Genomic DNA, 19,640 nt, shown 5'->3' on the forward strand with positions numbered 1-19,640 from the left:
GGATTGGTCCTTAGGACCCAAGGATGGATTTAAGAAGTGAAGCCACCCAGATTTTTGATGTAAATTTTTAGAGGGGGGGGGGGGGGCTCTCAACTTGATCTTGATATCTATATCGTTTAAGCTACTAGGTAAGGAGTGCTCCCGGTACTGGTTTTCTATACAAATACTGGGGGGGGGGGGGGGGGGGGGGGGGTTTAAGCGTCGGCGACGTCTGATGTTAATAATTGTTTAAGTTTAGGTTCTATGTCAAGTTTAGTATCATTTTTAAGTAAATCAAAGATGTAGACATAGATTTCATCTAAATCGGTTCAGCCGTTATTGATTCCCCATACAATCTTACACCTTCCTTTTCAATTTTAAGTGATTTTTTTTTTAATAAAAACTATCCTATGTTCTTCCCCGGGACTTAAAATATCTCTATACCAACTTTTATCTACATCGGTTCAGCGGTTATTGAATTCCCATACAAATTTCCACCTCCCTTTTCACACCCTTAAAGGATGATTTTTGAGATTTAAAGTAGGCTATGTTATTCCCTGGAACTCAAACTATCTCTGTGCCAAATTTTAACTAAATTGGTTTAGCGGTTTAAGCGTGAAGAGGAATTTAAAAAAAAGTATTTTTTTCATATTTTATGTGTTTTTACTTCTGAATGGAGTCATTATGATATCAGAAATGAATTCGGCATCCCCGATTTATACGAAAACGATACCAAACTTGGCCTAGTAGTAGGGAATGCTCCCGGTACTGAGTTTGTATGGCGAGAACCGGGAATTCCCGGTTCCGGTTCTGTATTTGTATAGAAAACCAGTACCGGGAGCACTCCCTACCTAGTAGCTTAAACGATATAGATATCAAGATCAAGTTGAGAGCCCCCCCCCCCCCCCCCCTTCTAAAAATTTACATCAAAAATCTCGGTGGCTCCACTTCTTAAATCCATCCTTGGGTCCTAAGGACCAATCCTGCCAAAGGAAATCTCTTGTTCACGCAACGCCGTATTTTAGGCCCAGCACCACCCGCTACCCTCTGTAACTTCTAAAATGAGAATGATAAAAGTAAAAAAAATATATGATGTACATTATCATGCAAGCTTCCACCGAAAATTTAATACGTCATAAATCGTAAACCGCAATTTTATTATGTTACTTGCTGCTACGGAACCCTTCATGGGCGAGTTCGACTCGCACTTGGCCGCTTTTTTATAGAGTTGAATTGCCTACGACGCGATAATAATTAATAATTATGTATATCGATATTTCATTTAGTCAATCCCTCGATTTTTCCAGAATAAGATTTAGGTAGGTACAATCACCTGCATATTAGGTATATGTTATTCTTCGAAGGCCGCAAAGATATATGAAGGGTACACGGAAAGAACATGTCTAGTCACTCTGACAACATTTTGAGTTATCGCGGTTTGAAAGGAACGATGTACATAATTAACCATATTAATTTCGTGTATAGGTGTTTTTAAAGTAAGAAAAAAAGGAGGTATAATTATGATTACACAGGTAACCGAAGTTGTTACTAATAGTTCATTGAGAGCTCTACATTTTGAGATTATAATCTCATTTTTCAAAAAAATGGACTAGACAATAGACATGTTCTTTCCGTGTACCCTTCATATGACTCTTATGGCTCTACAAATAAGATCGTGTCAGATATTTTTGCTGCCTTCGTTGTGTAACATATTATTGCAGGTGACTGTACCTGTAGAAATTTACAAATAGGTAAATTATGTTTATTTAACCATTTTGCAATCTTAAACTTAGTTTAAGAAATATTAAACTTTAAAGTGGAATATCCTGCCGGGTTCTGTAAAATGTACTTCTTCATTTACTTGTTTGATATGTACAAAGACATATGTAACTCCGTATAAGATGAATAAAGTCTAAGAAAAGACGTGCCTCGGAAATCAAGAAAAAGTCATTCTCGGATAGATGGCGCACACACCTTTGGCCTATGGTCGGCTAGATGGCGTTGACGACACCGTTTTATATTTAACAATTTTAACACATAGGTATCAGTGAATGAACATGGGTAAAAATGATATAAAAATAATAAAATCATTTATCCATATATATAATTTTTTTCGATAGTTTTATACGTTTTCATTTTGAGTTTTAGTCGTGTGTCGATAGATGGCAGTAAATTTACTGTGACTACAAAATTTACTATGACAGGACCCCTCTATACTATCTATTCTCTTTGATATGTACCTAGGTAAGTTTTATCGAGATAACCCACGGGCGCGAAGCGACAAGCCATTATATTTAAAATTTAAAACAGTTTTGAGTGATTCACGGTTATTTTCACTAGACTTATATCGACCGGGATATGAACCGTGATTGCCTTTTGTATTGTTTTCGAGCTCCCGATATTTCGACGCAGTTACATGCATCTTGTACACGGGTAACCGAATAGCGGGTATCGAGGTCGATATAAGTCTAGTAGAAATTAAAAGGTCATTAGGTAAACAGCATATAATAAAATAATTAATAGAATATATATTTTATCTAACTGAAAGTCTACAACGATGACTCATAATCTTCGGACATTGCTCAAGACAGAGGGTTTTGCAAACAATAATGTAAGCTTATTGTCATTAATGTAACGAATGTATTTAAAGACTTTCTAATTTAGTTCCAAGACTCCATCCGTCAAGAGATGACGTACCGAAATTGCCGACGCCGTAGAATCGTAATTACAATTTTAGTATATTTATACCTACCTTCTTCTTCTTCAACCGTTTTCCCGGCCTAGCGCCAGGGTCCGCTTTCCAGCTCAATCTTCTCTTTGCCCGGTCTTCGGCATCCTCAGGTGTGAGATTGTTCTCTCCCATGTCCGCTGTCACGACGTCCAGCCAGCGCTTCTTAGGCCTACCGCGGCCGCGTGATCTAGGGCCTTGGACAGTGAGATATTTATACCTACCTATTTATAGAAAATAGTTCGGCCATTATGTAAAATTGAAATAGGTGCCAAAAGGATACTTATTGCACTATTCTTCGTTAACGCCAGTAGCAAACGCCCTCAAAGTCAAAGGGTCTCAGTTCGCAGACCCTTTTTTGTACAAATAACCAGTCTGGCGAACTAAAGCTTCAGTCAGTTTCAGTCCAGTGAACGTTTTAAGTGCACGTATTTGTTATCAAAAGTTTGTTTATAAGTTTTTGATGTTGCCATTATCCTCTTAAGTCTATTTTTTTGTTCGGTAGACTAAAATGACATTTCGTAGTATGAACATAAAATGTCATTTCATAGTATGAAATGTCATTTTAGTCTACCGAATAAAAAAATAGACATGGTTATAAATGTTAGAGTGACAGTTCAAGTAATGTGTTATGTAATAAGATGCGAAACAGTATTAGTACATTTTGTATTTAATATTATTTGCTGTTTCAAAATGGTGCTAAATAAAAACTAGTTAGTTATTTTCATATGTACTTTCTAAATTAATTTTAAATTCATATTTAGAATCAGGCGCAATAATCACCCCCATCGTAAAAATAAATAAGGTCAATGTTTGAGAGTTAAATAAAACTGGAATCGATATTTCCGATTCTGCAATCGCTGTACGCCTCGAAAAGTAGTATTGATTCGACTTAGAGTCTCACTACTAGCTCGTACCATCGTACCGCCGAAACGACCGTATACGCGTAGAAAAATACAAAAGCAACCTTCCCCATATACCTCTACCTACTTACGTTCCAGAATCGCTCCTCCAACGAGTACATGCTAGTGAAGTAGTGAATCACTGGTTCTATCGAGTGTGCAGCGAAGATATCTCACTAGACTAGATCCATTCTTGCTTCTGTTAATTAAAAACCAACCTTATTTCTATATACTTACGTTACAGGATCGCTCCTCAAACGAGTACGAGCCGGTGAAACACCACTATCTCACTAGATTCATTCTTTAATTAAAAACACCTTTCCTCCATATACTTACGGTCCAGAATCGCTCCTCCAACGAGTACGAACCACTCTCGTTGGATGAGTCCCGTCTGTTAATCAAAAACCAACCTTACCTCCATATACTTACGTTACAGAATCGCTCCTCGAACGAGTACGAGCCGGTGAAACACCACTGGTTCTACCGAGTGGACTGTGAAGATATCTCACTAGATCCATTCTTAAATTAAAAACCAACCTTATCTCCATATACTTACGTTACAGAATCGCTCCTCGAACGAGTACGAGCGGGTCACCACTGGTTCTACCGAGTGGACTGTGAAGATATCTCACTAGATCCATTCTTTAATTAAAAACCAACCTTACCTCGATATACTTACGTTACAGAATCGCTCCTCCAACGAGTACGAGCCAGTCTCGTTGGATAAGTCAGTCTATTAATCAAAAACCAACCTTACCTCCATATACTTACGTTCCAGAATCGCTCCTCCAACGAGTACGAACCACTCTCGTTGGATGAGCCAGTCTGTTAATCAAAAACAAACCTTACCTCCATACACTTACGTTACAGAATCGCTCCTCGAACGAGTACGAGCCGGTGAAACACCACTATCTCACTAGATTCATTATTTAAATAAATACCAACCTTACCTCCATATACTACGTTCCAGAATCGCTCCTCCAACGAGTACGAACCAATCTAGTTGGATGAGCCAGTCTGTTAATCAAAAACCAACCTTACCTCCATATACTTACGTTACAGAATCGCTCCTCGAACGAGTACGAGCCGGTGAAACACCACTGGTTCTACCGAGTGGACTGTGAAGATATCTCACTAGATCCATTCTTTAATTAAAAACCAACCTTACATCCATATACTTACGTAACAGAATCGCTCCTCCAACGAGTACGAGTCAGTCTCGTTGGATGAGTCCGGCTGTTAATCAAAAACCAACCTTATTCCCATACACTTACGTTACAGAATCGCTCCTCGAACGAGTACGAGCGGGTCACCACTGGTTCTACCGAGTGGACTGTGAAGATATCTCACTAGATCCATTCTTTATTCAAAAACCAACCTTACCTCCATATACTTACGTTACAGAATCGCTCCTCCAACGAGTACGAACCAATCTAGTTGGATGAGCCAGTCTGTTAATCAAAAACAAACCTTACCTCCATATACTTACGTTACAGAATCGCTCCTCGAACGAGTACGAGCCCGTGAAACACCATTGGTTCTACCGAGTGGACTGTGAAGATAAGTCGACGTGGCGTGGATTCTCTGTCACGGATTCAAGGGCTATAGAAAACGCGTTTCAGAGCCGTGAGTATACTTTTACACCAAGTACAAAGTAATAGCTATTTTTGACCCCCCCCCCCTAAAATCATGCTTCGAATAACCCCGTTTCCTCCTACGTCATGCTACCATTATCCGATGTCCAGACCCCCCCCCCCCCCCCCATTTGAAATGACGTACTTTATGAACAGCTTCAGCGCTAGAGTTAGCGCAAAGGTTGTCCATCGCGGTTCAACGCGGAAAGCACGCAGCATAAGGTTGTCCATCGCGGTTCAACGCGGAAAGCACGCAGCATGCGTGATGGGCACCTTTGCGTCGGGAGTGATGCGGGGTGGATTGTTCTACTAGTTTTATAGGTTTTTGTAGGTTTCGTTTTATTTATAGTTAGGTTTATATTAGATACATAATTTTTAGTTCTTTAATGTTTAGTATTTTTCAATGATAGTATTTTTTTATTGATTTCATTTGTTTGTTTGGATAATTTTATACAACCTTATTGAATACTAGCTTTTGCCCGCGACTTTGTCTGCGTGGAATTAAATAGTACCAGCAGCTAGAGTAAGTACCTACAGCGCCTGGATAAAATCTAATAGCAATAGGGTATTTTCCTACTAGTCAAATTAGTTACTTTTTTAGAACTGTCAAAACGATTTGCTAATATGGTATTTATATGAAACATTACATCGTGACGTCACGGTCAACTCACCTACTTTTTATATTTCTATCCGATTTATTAATAGAACTTGTGTTTAGAACTAACTCCTATCTGTGTTTTTCTAATAATTATCTGGTGCTTTATTTCATGCATGGTGTAAAATAATTTATTTTAAATACAGTATAATACCCTATTCGAGCATAATACGCTTAATTGTTTACACCAATTAACAGGCACTTCATTAATTTTCTCATTTCCACCCTCCTTTTCACCCTCTTTAGGGATGACTTCTGACATAAAAACTATCCTATGTCCTTCCCAGGGACTTAAACTATCTCTATGCCAAATTTAAACTAATTCCGTTCACCGGTTTAAGCGTGAAGCGGTAACAGACAGACAGACAGACACACTTTCTCATTTATAATACTATACAGACCTTATACATCTCTAAGTATTTATTTATATATTTTATTTTTATTTTTGATTGTACATACCTATATTTTTAATGTTTCTGACACTTAGAGACCTTTACATCTCTAAGTCAACTTAGGCTAGTAATTATGTGAAGCTATACTGTCTTTTTATGTAACATACGAGCACAAAATGCCGTGTCTTACAGCTACATGTTATTACTATTTTAATATTATTATAGGCCGGTAGATTGAACATGTCATGCTCGCTTAAAAGTCTTTGCTTACGGTGGCGTCGTTGATCGGGTCGCCACTTTCCCGAATGAAGGTTGAGGGAGGCGATGGCTGAGATACGCGTCATACTCGTGAACGGGTGCTGTTTGTGGAGACTGGTCTGTTTAAGCTAACACAAGCTATTATACTTAGTAACTTTATTTTTATTAATTAATTACAGTGAGACGCCTCATTCTGCTCTCGTATGTTTCTTTTCTCTTAATGAATGTATTAATTATACAGGATATTGACTCTTGGAGACCCTATACATCTCTAAGGATAACTTGATAAACTATATAATCTTATAGTTCTGACACCTAGAGACATTTACACCTCTAAATATTATAGATTTTTTTTTGTGTTTTGTATCTGTATTTTTTATGTAATTCGACATTAAGAGACCATATACATCTCTTAGTAATTGTAATACGTTAGATTGAATTGTTAGTTTTATTTTATAAAATTGTTGATGTTATTATTTTTCCTTGTATGTAAATTCAATGATGACGTGTAAAAGTGCCCTTGTGGCCTATTTGCTGAATAAATGTTGATGTTTGATGTTTGATGTATAAGTATGGATTATTCTTTCAGCGAATCTAAATGAGAGTACGCTGGTGCCGACCGACGGCGGGAGGTACGATGTGAACGTGATTGGACGACTGAGAATAGCTGTGTATTGGACGGACAAACCCACCAATGTCAGGAGGTACGTAGTTTTCATTTTAGCCTTTTAATAAGCACAAAATAGCCGATATTGCAAATTGATTCCAACTAAATTAATATAAAAATTTTACCTTCCAATAAAATTGATATTATGTTTCCTTCTACGTCAGAGATGTTCATTGAGAGAGTAACGCGATCGGTGACCGATAGATGCCGCTAGCGTCTATGTAGTCGCTCCGCCCCACGCCGTGACGTTGTTCCGCTTCCCCTCACTGCAATCCGTTGCTCGCTTCCCGCGACTCGCCGCCACCATGTCATTGTTGAGGAGAAGTACCGTCGGCATAAAAGTAGCCTAGTAGCCTGCCAGGAAGGCATTACTCACATCTCTGACGTAGAAGGAAACATAATATCAATTTTATTGGAAGGTAAAATTTTTATATTATGTGTTCCGTACTCTACGTCAGAGATGTTCATTGAGACCTGTTTATTATCTCCTGGTGGCGAGTCAGCGGGCGCGCAAGCGTTAGGGCTACACCTACTGTCATAGAACTCAGAGAAAGAATAAATATATACGCCTTATTGCAACCCATGAAATCACAGTGACTCGTTATAATGATGCATTACAGGAAATTGTGAATTTAAATTGTAATCCCAGGTTCGAATCTGACGTTAAACTGGTTTGAGAGATTTCTCATTCGAAATCGCATCCAATCCGCAGAATCTCGGCGATAGAATCGTCTAAAGAAGAGTCATGTTCCCAATTAACTTAAGCCAAAATATCGCTAATTGGATAGATTTCCAGCCAATTTAGTGATTAAGTACATCGTGGATCGAAAGCAATCTTAAGCGAGGCCGGCTTGGATGAGACTGTGGCTGAAAGCGCAGTGTCCCCTAACATTTTGTGTAATTCTCACAAGTTGACGTACCCAGACTACCTACTTACTGGGTCTATACTTTATTCCGGAGCTTCTAAGAGTCCAATCGGTAAGACACGTTATCTGGTTTAGAGCCGAATTTCGGACACAAAATAATAGCGTGAACGTTATCTATGTAATTGCCCGGGCTACAGTATAGTAGAGTAAGGTCATTGACCCTGCGGCCTGATGCTAACAGTAAAAATGCGGCAGCTCTTCCATATAGGTACGTTGTAGGGCTATTCAAATTAGGGCAAGTAGATTTCTCGCGTCCCAAGCTGGTGGTTTGGGAGGCGCTGGTCTCGCTATTAATGGCGTTGGAAGAAGGCATAGTGTCCGATAGTGGTTCACATACAGCGCTTGTTACAGGCTTATTAGGCCAAGAAAGGTACGCTCGGCTAGTATGGCGGAATGGAAATAATTAGTAATAGCTGAAATTTTCGGTGTATGGGACAGATAATAAATCTAGTGATTACGTCGACACATAATCCAAATAAATATATTACATTTAGGTATTTAAAAAAAAATGTAAAAATATAAAAAATCACAGAAAGTTTGTAAAAAATATTAATAACATTTTTTAAATTTATACTCATAGAGAAATATTTGCTTTATGACATTAAGCATGAATCACACAAAAAATAATTCTGTATCCTACATTTAAAGTAAGTAACCTACGGTTATTATTAAATTCAGTATATTTCCGTCCTCAAAAATGGTAATAGGCTATTTTTTCTCTCATTATTTCCAAATTACAATAAGTACAAGCGTTGCAATTTAATCGTACACTAAATAATACCGTATGGGAGGTTTTATGGGGTTGTGCATTAATTGCCTGGTTAAAAATGGTAATAGATCAATATCATATGGGATTTTTATTATGAGTTCTCCTTCATCGAATACTGTAAAAATCGGCTTGAAATATGATTCGTAACACAAAAAACCATCAAAAACGTTATCGTTGCTTTAAAGTTGCCGCGCACGAGCCAGCGAGCTAACGCGATTGGTCGTTGCATGGAGCGGGGCGACGGAACGATGAAACTTCCATCGCCCCGAGCGCGAATATTTAAAAAAGTATTTAGTATATTTACTATTTACTCGGTCAAAACATATGTACCAGTGAACGTAAAAAATATGGGAGACTAGATTCGAACTAATTATCAGCTTTAATCTGGGCAAGAGTGCTGTAAATAAGAAAGTAAATTTTACGTAATTGCAGGCTTTCCGTCTTTGCGTGCGCGTTAAATTTAATACAATAATAGGCCAATTATATAGGGCTATTATACTGACACACACCCAATTTGATAGCAGAAAAAGACGCGAAATTAAAATTTTCTTAGGGAAATCAAATCTTTGCGCCTATAAGTTTAAACTTTAGGTTTCAATGGCGGTCATTTAAGTACCACCCCTCACCACTAAAATGTAATTATCAAAAACGACAGTTGCTAATGTTCCCCAAAGTAAGCATTTCTAGTTAATGCTGCAATACAGTGGTACCGGGCACCTTGCGACGCAAGGCCGAGCAGGAATCGCAAACCTTAAAATATTTGCACTAATTAATTGAGTTAGGATTTTGTTAGTACTCTTTAATTGAATAGCAAAAAATATAAGTTATGCATTAGAAATACCGTTTTTATTCGATTTTTAATTAAGTAATTATTGTTAAACTTATTTTTACCGTGTGGTGTCGGTTAAAATTTCACTAGTAACATCATTTGGCGACTAGGGCAATAAAAGTCGACACCACAACCAACAAATTAACAAACAACAAAAATTTGCAGTAATATTCCAAAACTCGACTGAACGCAAGCGCACCGAACCGTGTCGCTCCCCTGACGCGACTCAGTGTCATAAAACGTAAGGCCGTGGTATTAACGACAGCGGATAGCTGAGCGGCGAGCGGTGACTGCAGGCGGCAATAAGGTGTTCAGTTAATGTTTTTATAATTTGAAATGACTTCGTTTCCATGTAGAAATAACCAAACAGACTTTAGAAGCATTTAATATTTTATTTGTGGCCGTATAAATTATGTTTTATTGGTAAATTAACTACAATTATTCATATTTGTGGATAAAACAATATACATACTATAATTAATACTAAATTAACATTAAATAAATACATTATTTATGACATAAAAATACATTGCGCGTATTTAACTACTTAGCACTGTTTAATTACGATACTTGCAAGCAAGTAGTAAAGTATATGGCTCCATCCTATCCTGTACCACGATATACAAGCGATAACATTTTTGCGACAGTTTTGTATAGATAATGGATTTGTCGCTAGAAAATTACGATATCGAGATAAAAGTCAGGTCTCTGAGCGCTATTGAAACCTAACGCTATACATGTTTTAAATTTGCCGCGCTTTTTCTAGTCAAGCTGAATGTGTTTCAGGGGTCATCCATTAATTACGTCACACGAATTTCTGGGTTTTTTGACCCCTCCCCCCCCCCCTTGTCACATTTGGTCACATTTGGCAAACCCCTCCCCCCTAGTGTGACGTCACATTTTTTCTACGAAATCGCCAAATCGAATTAAGTAAGTACCTAAGTATTATTAATATTTTCTCAAAATATTTTTGACGATATAAATATTAGTAATTTTATAACCCAAAACTGCTTAGAAAAGAAAATTAAAAGAATAAAAACGATTATCGTTTTAAATACTTGTTATTTAAATGTACAGCGAATAAAATAATTAAAAAAAAAATTTCGGTTACTGATGAAGTTAAAGTGACGTCACAAAGTATGTGTCTCCCCCTCCCCCATGTCACAATATGTCACATTTTCTTGACCCCCTCCCTCCCCCTAAACGTGTGACGTAATTAATGGATGACCCCTCACTATAGAATAGTAATCGAATCGGTTCAGATTTAACGTTTAATGCATATAAATAACATAATTAGTAAATAACATAATTTTGGACTAAGTACATTATACATACCTACATGACATCAGGCTATGGTTTGGCGCACCGTGACCCTGAACGGCGCGGTAATGTGTTACGGCTGTTAAGTGAAGTCCAGACGGGATGATCAAATCGACCGATTTGATCAGAAATGAAATTGGGGTCAATCTCCAAATTAAGCAACAATTAAACAACTGTACCGATATTTGGAACCTCAGAATAATATACCCGGCCGGATACCGGATAGTAACTTTGCTTGATTTCAGAGTAAACAAATTGGATTTAAGAAACAGTCACGGTCATATTGTACATTACTCGTTTATTATTTCAAAACAATTTAAACATCCACTCACTTGCACGCGTAGGTACCTACTCATTTCGAACATAGAAATGAGTCCGCGCCAATGTTCACCACGAAACAGGTTAAAACCTGCACAATGCGCACCTAAAAACCGAAATGTAGGTATTGTTAAATTTAGTTTGTAGTTAATTAGTTTTTTGGTGTAAAGCAAGCCACTGACGAGCCTTCCAAATGGATGCCGTTACAATGGATTCATTCCAAATGGACGGCATCCTAATATTAAACATTGTACGTTTTTGACATTCACGGACCGATTTTGGATTGCAGCCACGCTATTTGGACTGTTGGAAGGCTCGTCAGTGGCCACCTTAAGTGTATGAACCAAGGTCTGAAATAAATGATTTTTTATTTTTTTTATTGTTCCGCCGGCCGAAGATTCGGCGGTCGGATACCGAATATTTGGCCGACGGTCGGGCCGAATATCCGGTATCCGACCAAACAACTATCCATTGCATTTCTAATTGAGAGTGGCAACACTATCGTAGGTCGTATTGCCCTTTTCTAGCATATACGTCCCTCGCTCCTACACTCCCACCACACAGGCAGGTTGCTTTGTCAGTTATACAAGGCAAATTTTCAAGTCATTGGCATGCTGTTTTTCCATCTGGAAGGTCGTGAAGCTAAACTGCTGGTGAGTTTTTGAATTTGTACCTCAGTTTAGCTGACTATATTGAAATAGTTATTTATTTTACAAGGGGGCAAAGTTGTTGTTTAACCGCTCGTGCTAATATTGATACTTGAGCAAGTAAAACATTCGAAACATGGAATCTTGAGCGTTGCGAGGGTTTCAAAGCACGAGGGTTAAACAAAATTTGCCCCAAGTGAAACACAAAATGTTTCACCACACCAACCCGAAGCAAATATTAAATGTAAAAATATCATACAAAATCAAATACAAATGAATTTTATTAAATATTTATGATTTAAAAGTCAATTCTACCAGCAAACATAAGAAAACAACTCAAAATTTGCATTTGATTCCTTTGCCTCACTTGTGAATAAAATGAAACTTTGCTCTCAGTCTTTGAAGTGCAAAGTAAGCGTTTCCGAGCTGGTGTGAAATAAATAATTAAATTTTTCACGCCACTGTTCGGAAATGTGGCAATAGATGGTCTAAAACCAAGCTGGAAAGTAGGCAATAGCTGTAGCACTTGAACCACCACTACTACACTCGCGTGCAAAAGTATTGCATCACTTTGCATTTTTTCGTCCGCACCCAATATTTTTGTAATTCTATACCCGATTCTGAAAATTTTGGTATCAACTGAAAGCTTATAATGTAACGCATTAGAAAAATGGTAAATTCAATGAAATTTCGAATCTGAAGACTATAAAAAATCATAAAACTGAAAGTAGTCGCATAATGCTCCAAAAATAAATCCGGAAACTTGAGAATAAAAGTCATTTTTTTAATACAATATCGTTTATTATTATTAAATTAATACTTGTTATTGCCACCTACAGGCCTCCTTTCACAAACCAAGTGGTTTTTCATAGACGTAATTAATTTTCTAATGTGATCATGAGGAATAGCGTCCCACTCCTCCAGCAAGGCTCCCTTCAACTCCTCAACATTGACCAGGGCAGGATTCCGCTTTCGAACCCTCCTTTTTAGGTAGTCCCATACGTGTTCAATGGGGTTAAGGTCCGGGCTCATCGCTGGCCAGTCCATTGTGTCGATGCCCACTTCGAGAAGGTAGGCTGCGGTGGCCCTAGCGGTATGACACGGGACATTATCCTGCATTAGGATGAACCCCTCATCAAAAATACCGGCATAAGGAACAACATGTTCCTCCAGGATATCAGTGATGTACTTGGCAGCGGTCAATCCACTGTCACGGCCCCCGCCAGGCACGAAAACCAGTTCTGTCCGCCCGTCGTAGGAAATGCCGCCCCAGAACATTACGGATCCACCGCCATAGGCGACCCTTTCGGAGAAGAAACATTGAGCGAACTGTTCTTCTGGCCTTCTGTAGACTCTTCCTTTTCGGTCACATCCATTCAAACACATTCTGCACTCTTTCAAGAAGAGAACTGGGGTTCATTGCTCAATGGTCCAGTCCTTGTGATTTTCAGTAAACTCTCTTTAGGCTGTACGGTGTCGCGCCAGCAATCTGGGCACCGCTGCGGGCCTCCTGGGTGTCAAGTTCGCTTTCTTAAGTCTTCTTCTTATTGTCTACTCACTGGCAGCCACTCCTCGTACCTCACGCAGACGCTGCTGGATGGCAATGCTGGTCTGGTGTCGATCTCGGAGAGATGTTGTGACAAAGAAGCGGTCGTCCCTCTCTCATGTACACTCTCTGCGGCCGCTTCTTGGTCTTGAAGTAAAGGATCCAGTCCCCTGGAACCTCTGGTAAACTCTGCAAACTGCAGATTGGCTTAAATTCAGCTCGGCAGCTACTGAACGTTGGCTACGCCCCGCTTGCAGGGGCTGGATGATTTGGCGGACTTCAGCTTCAGTGGTTTCCATTTTTCCAGGTCTTTTTCACGGGAAAATACGCGGAGATATGTAACGATCGACTTCTGATAAGTGACTGATAACAACCCCTTCTCTACCCCCGTTTTATAAGGGTCAAGGGTAACGCAACTCGTGCGCGTGATAACGTGAAACCGCTCACAAATCGGGAAAATGCCGATAATTTGAAAAATACTGGGCCGATTTCCATGTTTTTTTACTTTTCGTAAAGCTAAAACTTCAAGGAACATGATTACATTAAAATAATTTAGAGAAATTAACCAGTTTACAAATATATTGGATGCGGACGAAAAAATGCAAAGTGATGCAATACTTTTGCACGCGAGTGTACAATGTTTCATTATTATCATTATCTGTCATTGGTGACAGTTCGCTACAGCAATGAGTATAATTTAAAACATAAAAATCAATAAAAGGTCTTTTTTGGCGCAACTTTTTCCTTCAAAAATAAATTTAAGTTATTTATAGGACCAATTTCTTGTTTAAAAAAAAACGAAATGTCAAACTATTCATTCATTCAGTCAGTTCATTCGATTCACGCTTAAGGCGTTTTTTACTTTTGTAGCTGTTTGTGGTTTTTTTAGCAAAAACGCTTCTAAGTTTAGAGTCCGTTTGAAGCAAACAACATAAAAACGCCTCTTAAATGTGATAAAAAAGAAAAAAGGCGGGATCGGAAAATTCTCACTGAATTGGATAGTACAGTGGAACCTGAATAATTGCAATCTCAAGGGACCGGCCATTTTTTGTCAATTAACCAGGTTTTTCATTTAAGCAGGTCGTGTCAATTAACGAGGTTCAAAAAATCGTTGTGTCAATTATAGAGGTTTTCATTAATAGAGGTTGCGTTCTGACAAATTTCTTTTATGGAGGTGCAAATAACCATTGAAAGTAGATTTACACGCTTACGTTCTGGGTTTCTGGTCTATATATAGCTTCTATACTTGCACTTTTACACTACATTAATTACTACTTAATTTTCTTATTAATCATTTGGGTTTAAAAAATTCCCTTGAATTGTAGAAGAAAGTTTTATTAGAATGTAAAAAGCATACTTTGTTTTTGATTTAATAAAAAATATTTCACCTCCTACAGGCTGTGATAGATACCCAATAAATAAATTGAATTCTGGATGAAGATATAAATAAAATGATCATTGCTATTAAAATATTGTTTCTGTTGTCTAAAACTACATTATTTCAATTACAGAGGTAATAAGTAAGACTCGTTTCAATAATAGAGGTAAAAAGGAGAGCAAAAATAACGGATTTTTTTAGCACAGTGTCAATTATAGAGGTCTTAGTTGCGACGTGGTCAATTACAGAGGCAAAATTACAAAAAGCTCTAAAATCTAAATTGCAATTATAGAGGTTCCAAAATTTCAATTATAGAGGCCTTTTGGTCTCAAGGGACCGGGACCGGACTTTTGGTTGCAATTATTGAGGTTTTCCATTTATCCAGGTGTCAATTAACCAGGTTTCACTGTACTATAAAATATAAGAAACACGTATCTACGCTCGCTATAAAAATGAGTTCTTCTAGTGAAGAAAATGATATTCTTACGCTGACGCCTACCGAAATTCAAGAGACAGCACAGGCAGTGGCTAGTAATTTGCTACCAGAGAAATCGCGGGCTAGTACTTATAGTTATCCAAATGTTTCCTTATTTCCTCGCAGTAGTCGTGAAAAGCACTATGTAATGCCTCGGCCGGAAACGCTAAAGATGGAGTCGTATTATTCGAGGGCCTCCACCAACGTGTCGGCCCTCAAACTCACTCGTCCATCTTTTAGCGGTTTTCCGTCCTCTCCTACAATGTACTATAGTTGTCCGTTAAATTATCTAGCAAATAAAAACGATCCGGAATAGTGATGTGAAAGTGCAAGAGGATATTAGAAAGAGAGATGCCTAAGAGTAGCATACCATAATGAATACATGTGTCTTAGCTGTATATTGTATTGTTATAAATAATGTTAAAAATGCTTTATGTTGTTAATGTGTTCCAAATTGTGCTGCTTTGGCATTAGCTGTAAGGTGCAATTTGTTATTTGAATTAATAAATAAATACAATAAATGTTAATTTTACAAAATGTACCTATCAAATTGTATACTTTACTAAATATCTCTCTCCTCACAGGTGTTACAATAAAGGGTGTACGTACTACATTATTAATTAAACACTCATAATATAATTATATTACATACACATAATAAGTATATCATAGGATATGTATAGGGCTTGCAATTCGAATATTCGAATATTCGAATTTGTCGAATATTCGACCTGTTTCAATATTCGAATATTCGGCCGCTCAGGTTTCGAATATTCGAATATTTTTTTAATACTAAAAAAAATCTATTTCATCCGCCGTAGTTACAGTTTCTGTGTGTTTTCCGGGTATTTACAGTGAATGAGGAACGGTAGGTACCCAAATACGAAGGTAATAATATTTTTACTGTATTCCTCTCGATAGACTTCGTGAATACAGTAAAACCTAACTCAATTTGAAAGAAAACGAAATCAAAAAGTATGTTATTTTTACGGTGCGTACGTTTTAAGTTAAAGGGACATTCTGTTTATTCAGTGCAAGCGTACGTTAAGCGATTTTTTGAAGACTAAATCTTGCCCGCACTTATCGTAATTCTCAAATTTGATCATACCAAACCTGCCCAACTAGGTAATCTAACTATGCACCTTTAGCTGACGAATAATCCACCCAGTAGTCAACTAACTTTTTCCCTTAAATATTCCAATATTATATAATTAAGCCGACCATTAGGAATAAAAACTTGCCAAAACAAATAAAGTCAATAAAGATTCAAAATACAATGGAATTAAAGGCCTTTTACAGGCCTCTGAGTGACTACAAGTTAATTTAAATCAGAAAATAGAATAGAATAGAATTGATTTATTCAAATTATTAAAATAATTACCTACTAAACAAAATATCTTACATACCTAGGTGTTTGGATGGTTAAAGTTATATTATTTCAAGCAACGACGCATATATAATAAAAGTTTTATCTAGAAATATTGAACGTCTTATTTTGGCGTTTTACTTGTTTTTATAAATGTGATGATAGTAGTAGTAGGATGATAAAATCTAGTCAATTAAGTGGATTTCTGCAAAATATCATTAGTTTTAGCAATATATGAAAAAAGCTTTTGAATAAAACGTTAATAAACCGATTTCTCGTTCTTTCTCTTATTTTTTATAATATTCGAATAATTATTCGAATATTCGAATATGTCGTCAGAAAAAGTCGAATATTCGAATACCTGAAAGTTTCGAATATTTGCAATCCCTAATAATCACATTGGTTTGGCGTCTTCCCACCACCAGGCGATAACAAACATGTTTCAATATTATTCTTAGGTTCCGAATATCGGTACAGCTGTTTAATGACAGCATTTACACAAAAATAAAACGCTAATTAAATAACTTATCATATTCGGAACTACAGATGCAACGGATAGTTGTTTGGCCGCATACAGGATACGGGAGGTACGGCCTGACCATAGGCCGAATATTCAGTATTCAGCCGCCGAATATTCGGCCGGCGGAAATATTCAGGTTTTTCAGGTGCGCATTGTGGAAGTTTTGGCCTGTTTCGTAATGAACTTTCGCGCGGTATATAGGTCTATCACTAGGTACGAAATTAGTGCGCGAGCTAGTGAATGGAACGTTTAAATTGTTTTAAAATAATAATCGAGTACGATTATATTCCGATATCAAGCATAGTTATTTAGTACCCTTATTTTAGTATCCGGTATCCGTCCGGATATTAAAATAAGGGCGAGATAGGATACCGGATAGTAACCGAATATCCGGTGCATCTCTATTCGGAACCTAAATTTTTAATCCTGCATGGTGCAAATATGTATAATATTGAGACAATGACTTGAAAATTTGTCTTGTATAACTGACAAAGCAACCTGCCTGTGTGGTAGGAGTGTGGGGTAGAGAGGGAGGTATATGCTAGAAAAAGACAATACGACCTAGGGGCTGTCCATACATGACGTCATCTATTTTTGTCGCCCCCCCCCCCCCCCCCCCCCCCAAAAAATCATCAAAAAATCATGCTTCGAATGACACCGTTTCCACCTGCGTCATGCTACCATCATCCGTGTCCAGACCCCCCCCCCCCCCCCCAAATTTGAAATGACTTAAATTTATGAATAGCCCCCTACGACAGTGTTGCCACTCTCAATATTATTTATTCTTAGGTTCCGAATATGGTAAGTTATTTCATTAGCGTTTTATTTTTGTGTAAAACGCTGTCATTTTAAAGCCGTACTTTTCGCCTTATTGCAAAGGAGTAAGGTGCAAAAGTGTAAACATATATTTCACGTCGACTCTTATTATACTATGTTATACTTATTATGGAACTTACTATGTTATACTTATTATGGAACGTAAACTATGAATTGAAAGAGCACGAAATAGTCAATATAATACGTTTGTTGAAAAAAAAAGTCTACAGACGCTTAGGCGCGAAGGGTTATTGTCTCATAGAAAATTTGAATTTCGCGCCTTTTTCTACTGACAAAGTTGTTGGATAGACGTTAATATCAAATTAAAGAGTGGGCCTACACACTTCGCTGTGACAGAATGTGAAAGTGTCACCAAAACTGTCAAATGACTACGATAATAAGTATTCCTTTTATAATGCCACTCCACACTATGCCATTCTGAAATTAAATAAGAACGATAGATAGTCATGCGCAATTTTTATTTTTGTAGTGGGTCATAATTGACGTATATAATTACGAATATAATTTGAACATCAACCAATAATATTGGATATGATATCAGTTATTTTTAATCAGCTATCATTCACGCGCGCGTTCATTTTGCTCAGACTTGGCCGCACAAATATTTGGTGCGAGCGAGACGCCCGCGCACGTTCGAATTGGCCTGTCACTTGTAGCAACTTGTAGGTAAGTACATACTTACCTACATACTATCCACGCGTCCTTGGCACGAACTCCCGCCACCGCCCGCATTGAAACTGTCCCCGCGCGCCGCAAGGAAATGTAATCCTTAGCATTAGCGCAAAGAGTTCAAATTTGGTAGTTTCATTTAGCGAATTTGATAAAATGCACATATTTATTACATTGACCATATTTTTGTGTGATTATGTATTGAATATCACTTTGAACGTTATCAGAACAAAGTCTGCAAGAAATTATATCTATAACCATTTTTTCTAGCATGTTTAAGGCGTAAATATATATACAAGTGTTACAAATCATATTGATGTCGGATTCTCGGATAAATAGCTTAATGAGGTAGTTTTATGGTAATTCAATCAAAGACCTAATTATTACTTTTTTTTATATCAAGTTACGACGTATATCCGTGAGGCCCCGCCATTTATTGAATTAGTTATTTTCCGTGTTAATATTTTGACTGATTCCATTGTCGACTCATTATAAATATTATTTTCGTCACGTTTACGAACTAAAAATACTATTACTATTTTTAACAAACAAGAACGGCTCTTTTTTTTAACTATTTTTTTTTACCTACTTCCGGACAGAAAGTTTTTTGGATTCGAAAATAAAGTATCTTAAAATGATCTAAAGAACAGGAATAAAAAAAAAATTGCCTATTACTAATTAATGTTTAACGTAAGCGTATCTTTACTGGAGTATATGAACAAGTCTCGTTCTGAAAGCTAACATGGGCAATAGAAATATATGTCCGAGATAGCTCGCTACTTCACTGGATATTAGAGGTACCTGGCAGTCGATCTTATTTTTGAT

The 19,640-nt window shown here is 37.4% G+C and overlaps 1 protein-coding gene across 4 annotated transcripts in view; it reads left to right on the plus strand.

The window, feature by feature from the left end:
• The window catches only part of LOC134802307 (uncharacterized), a 153,451-nt gene that overhangs the window by 95,668 nt on the left and 38,143 nt on the right, over window positions 1-19,640 (plus strand). For all 4 annotated transcript variants that reach the window (XM_063774889.1, XM_063774890.1, XM_063774891.1 and 1 more), the window contains exons 4-5: window positions 5,106-5,235; window positions 7,138-7,252. In XM_063774889.1, the coding sequence (XP_063630959.1) occupies window positions 5,106-5,235; window positions 7,138-7,252 (245 nt within the window). The remainder of the gene's footprint in view (window positions 1-5,105; window positions 5,236-7,137; window positions 7,253-19,640) is intronic.

Source organism: Cydia splendana, chromosome 24 (assembly GCF_910591565.1).
Source record: "Cydia splendana chromosome 24, ilCydSple1.2, whole genome shotgun sequence".
NCBI classification, from domain to species: domain Eukaryota; kingdom Metazoa; phylum Arthropoda; class Insecta; order Lepidoptera; family Tortricidae; genus Cydia; species Cydia splendana.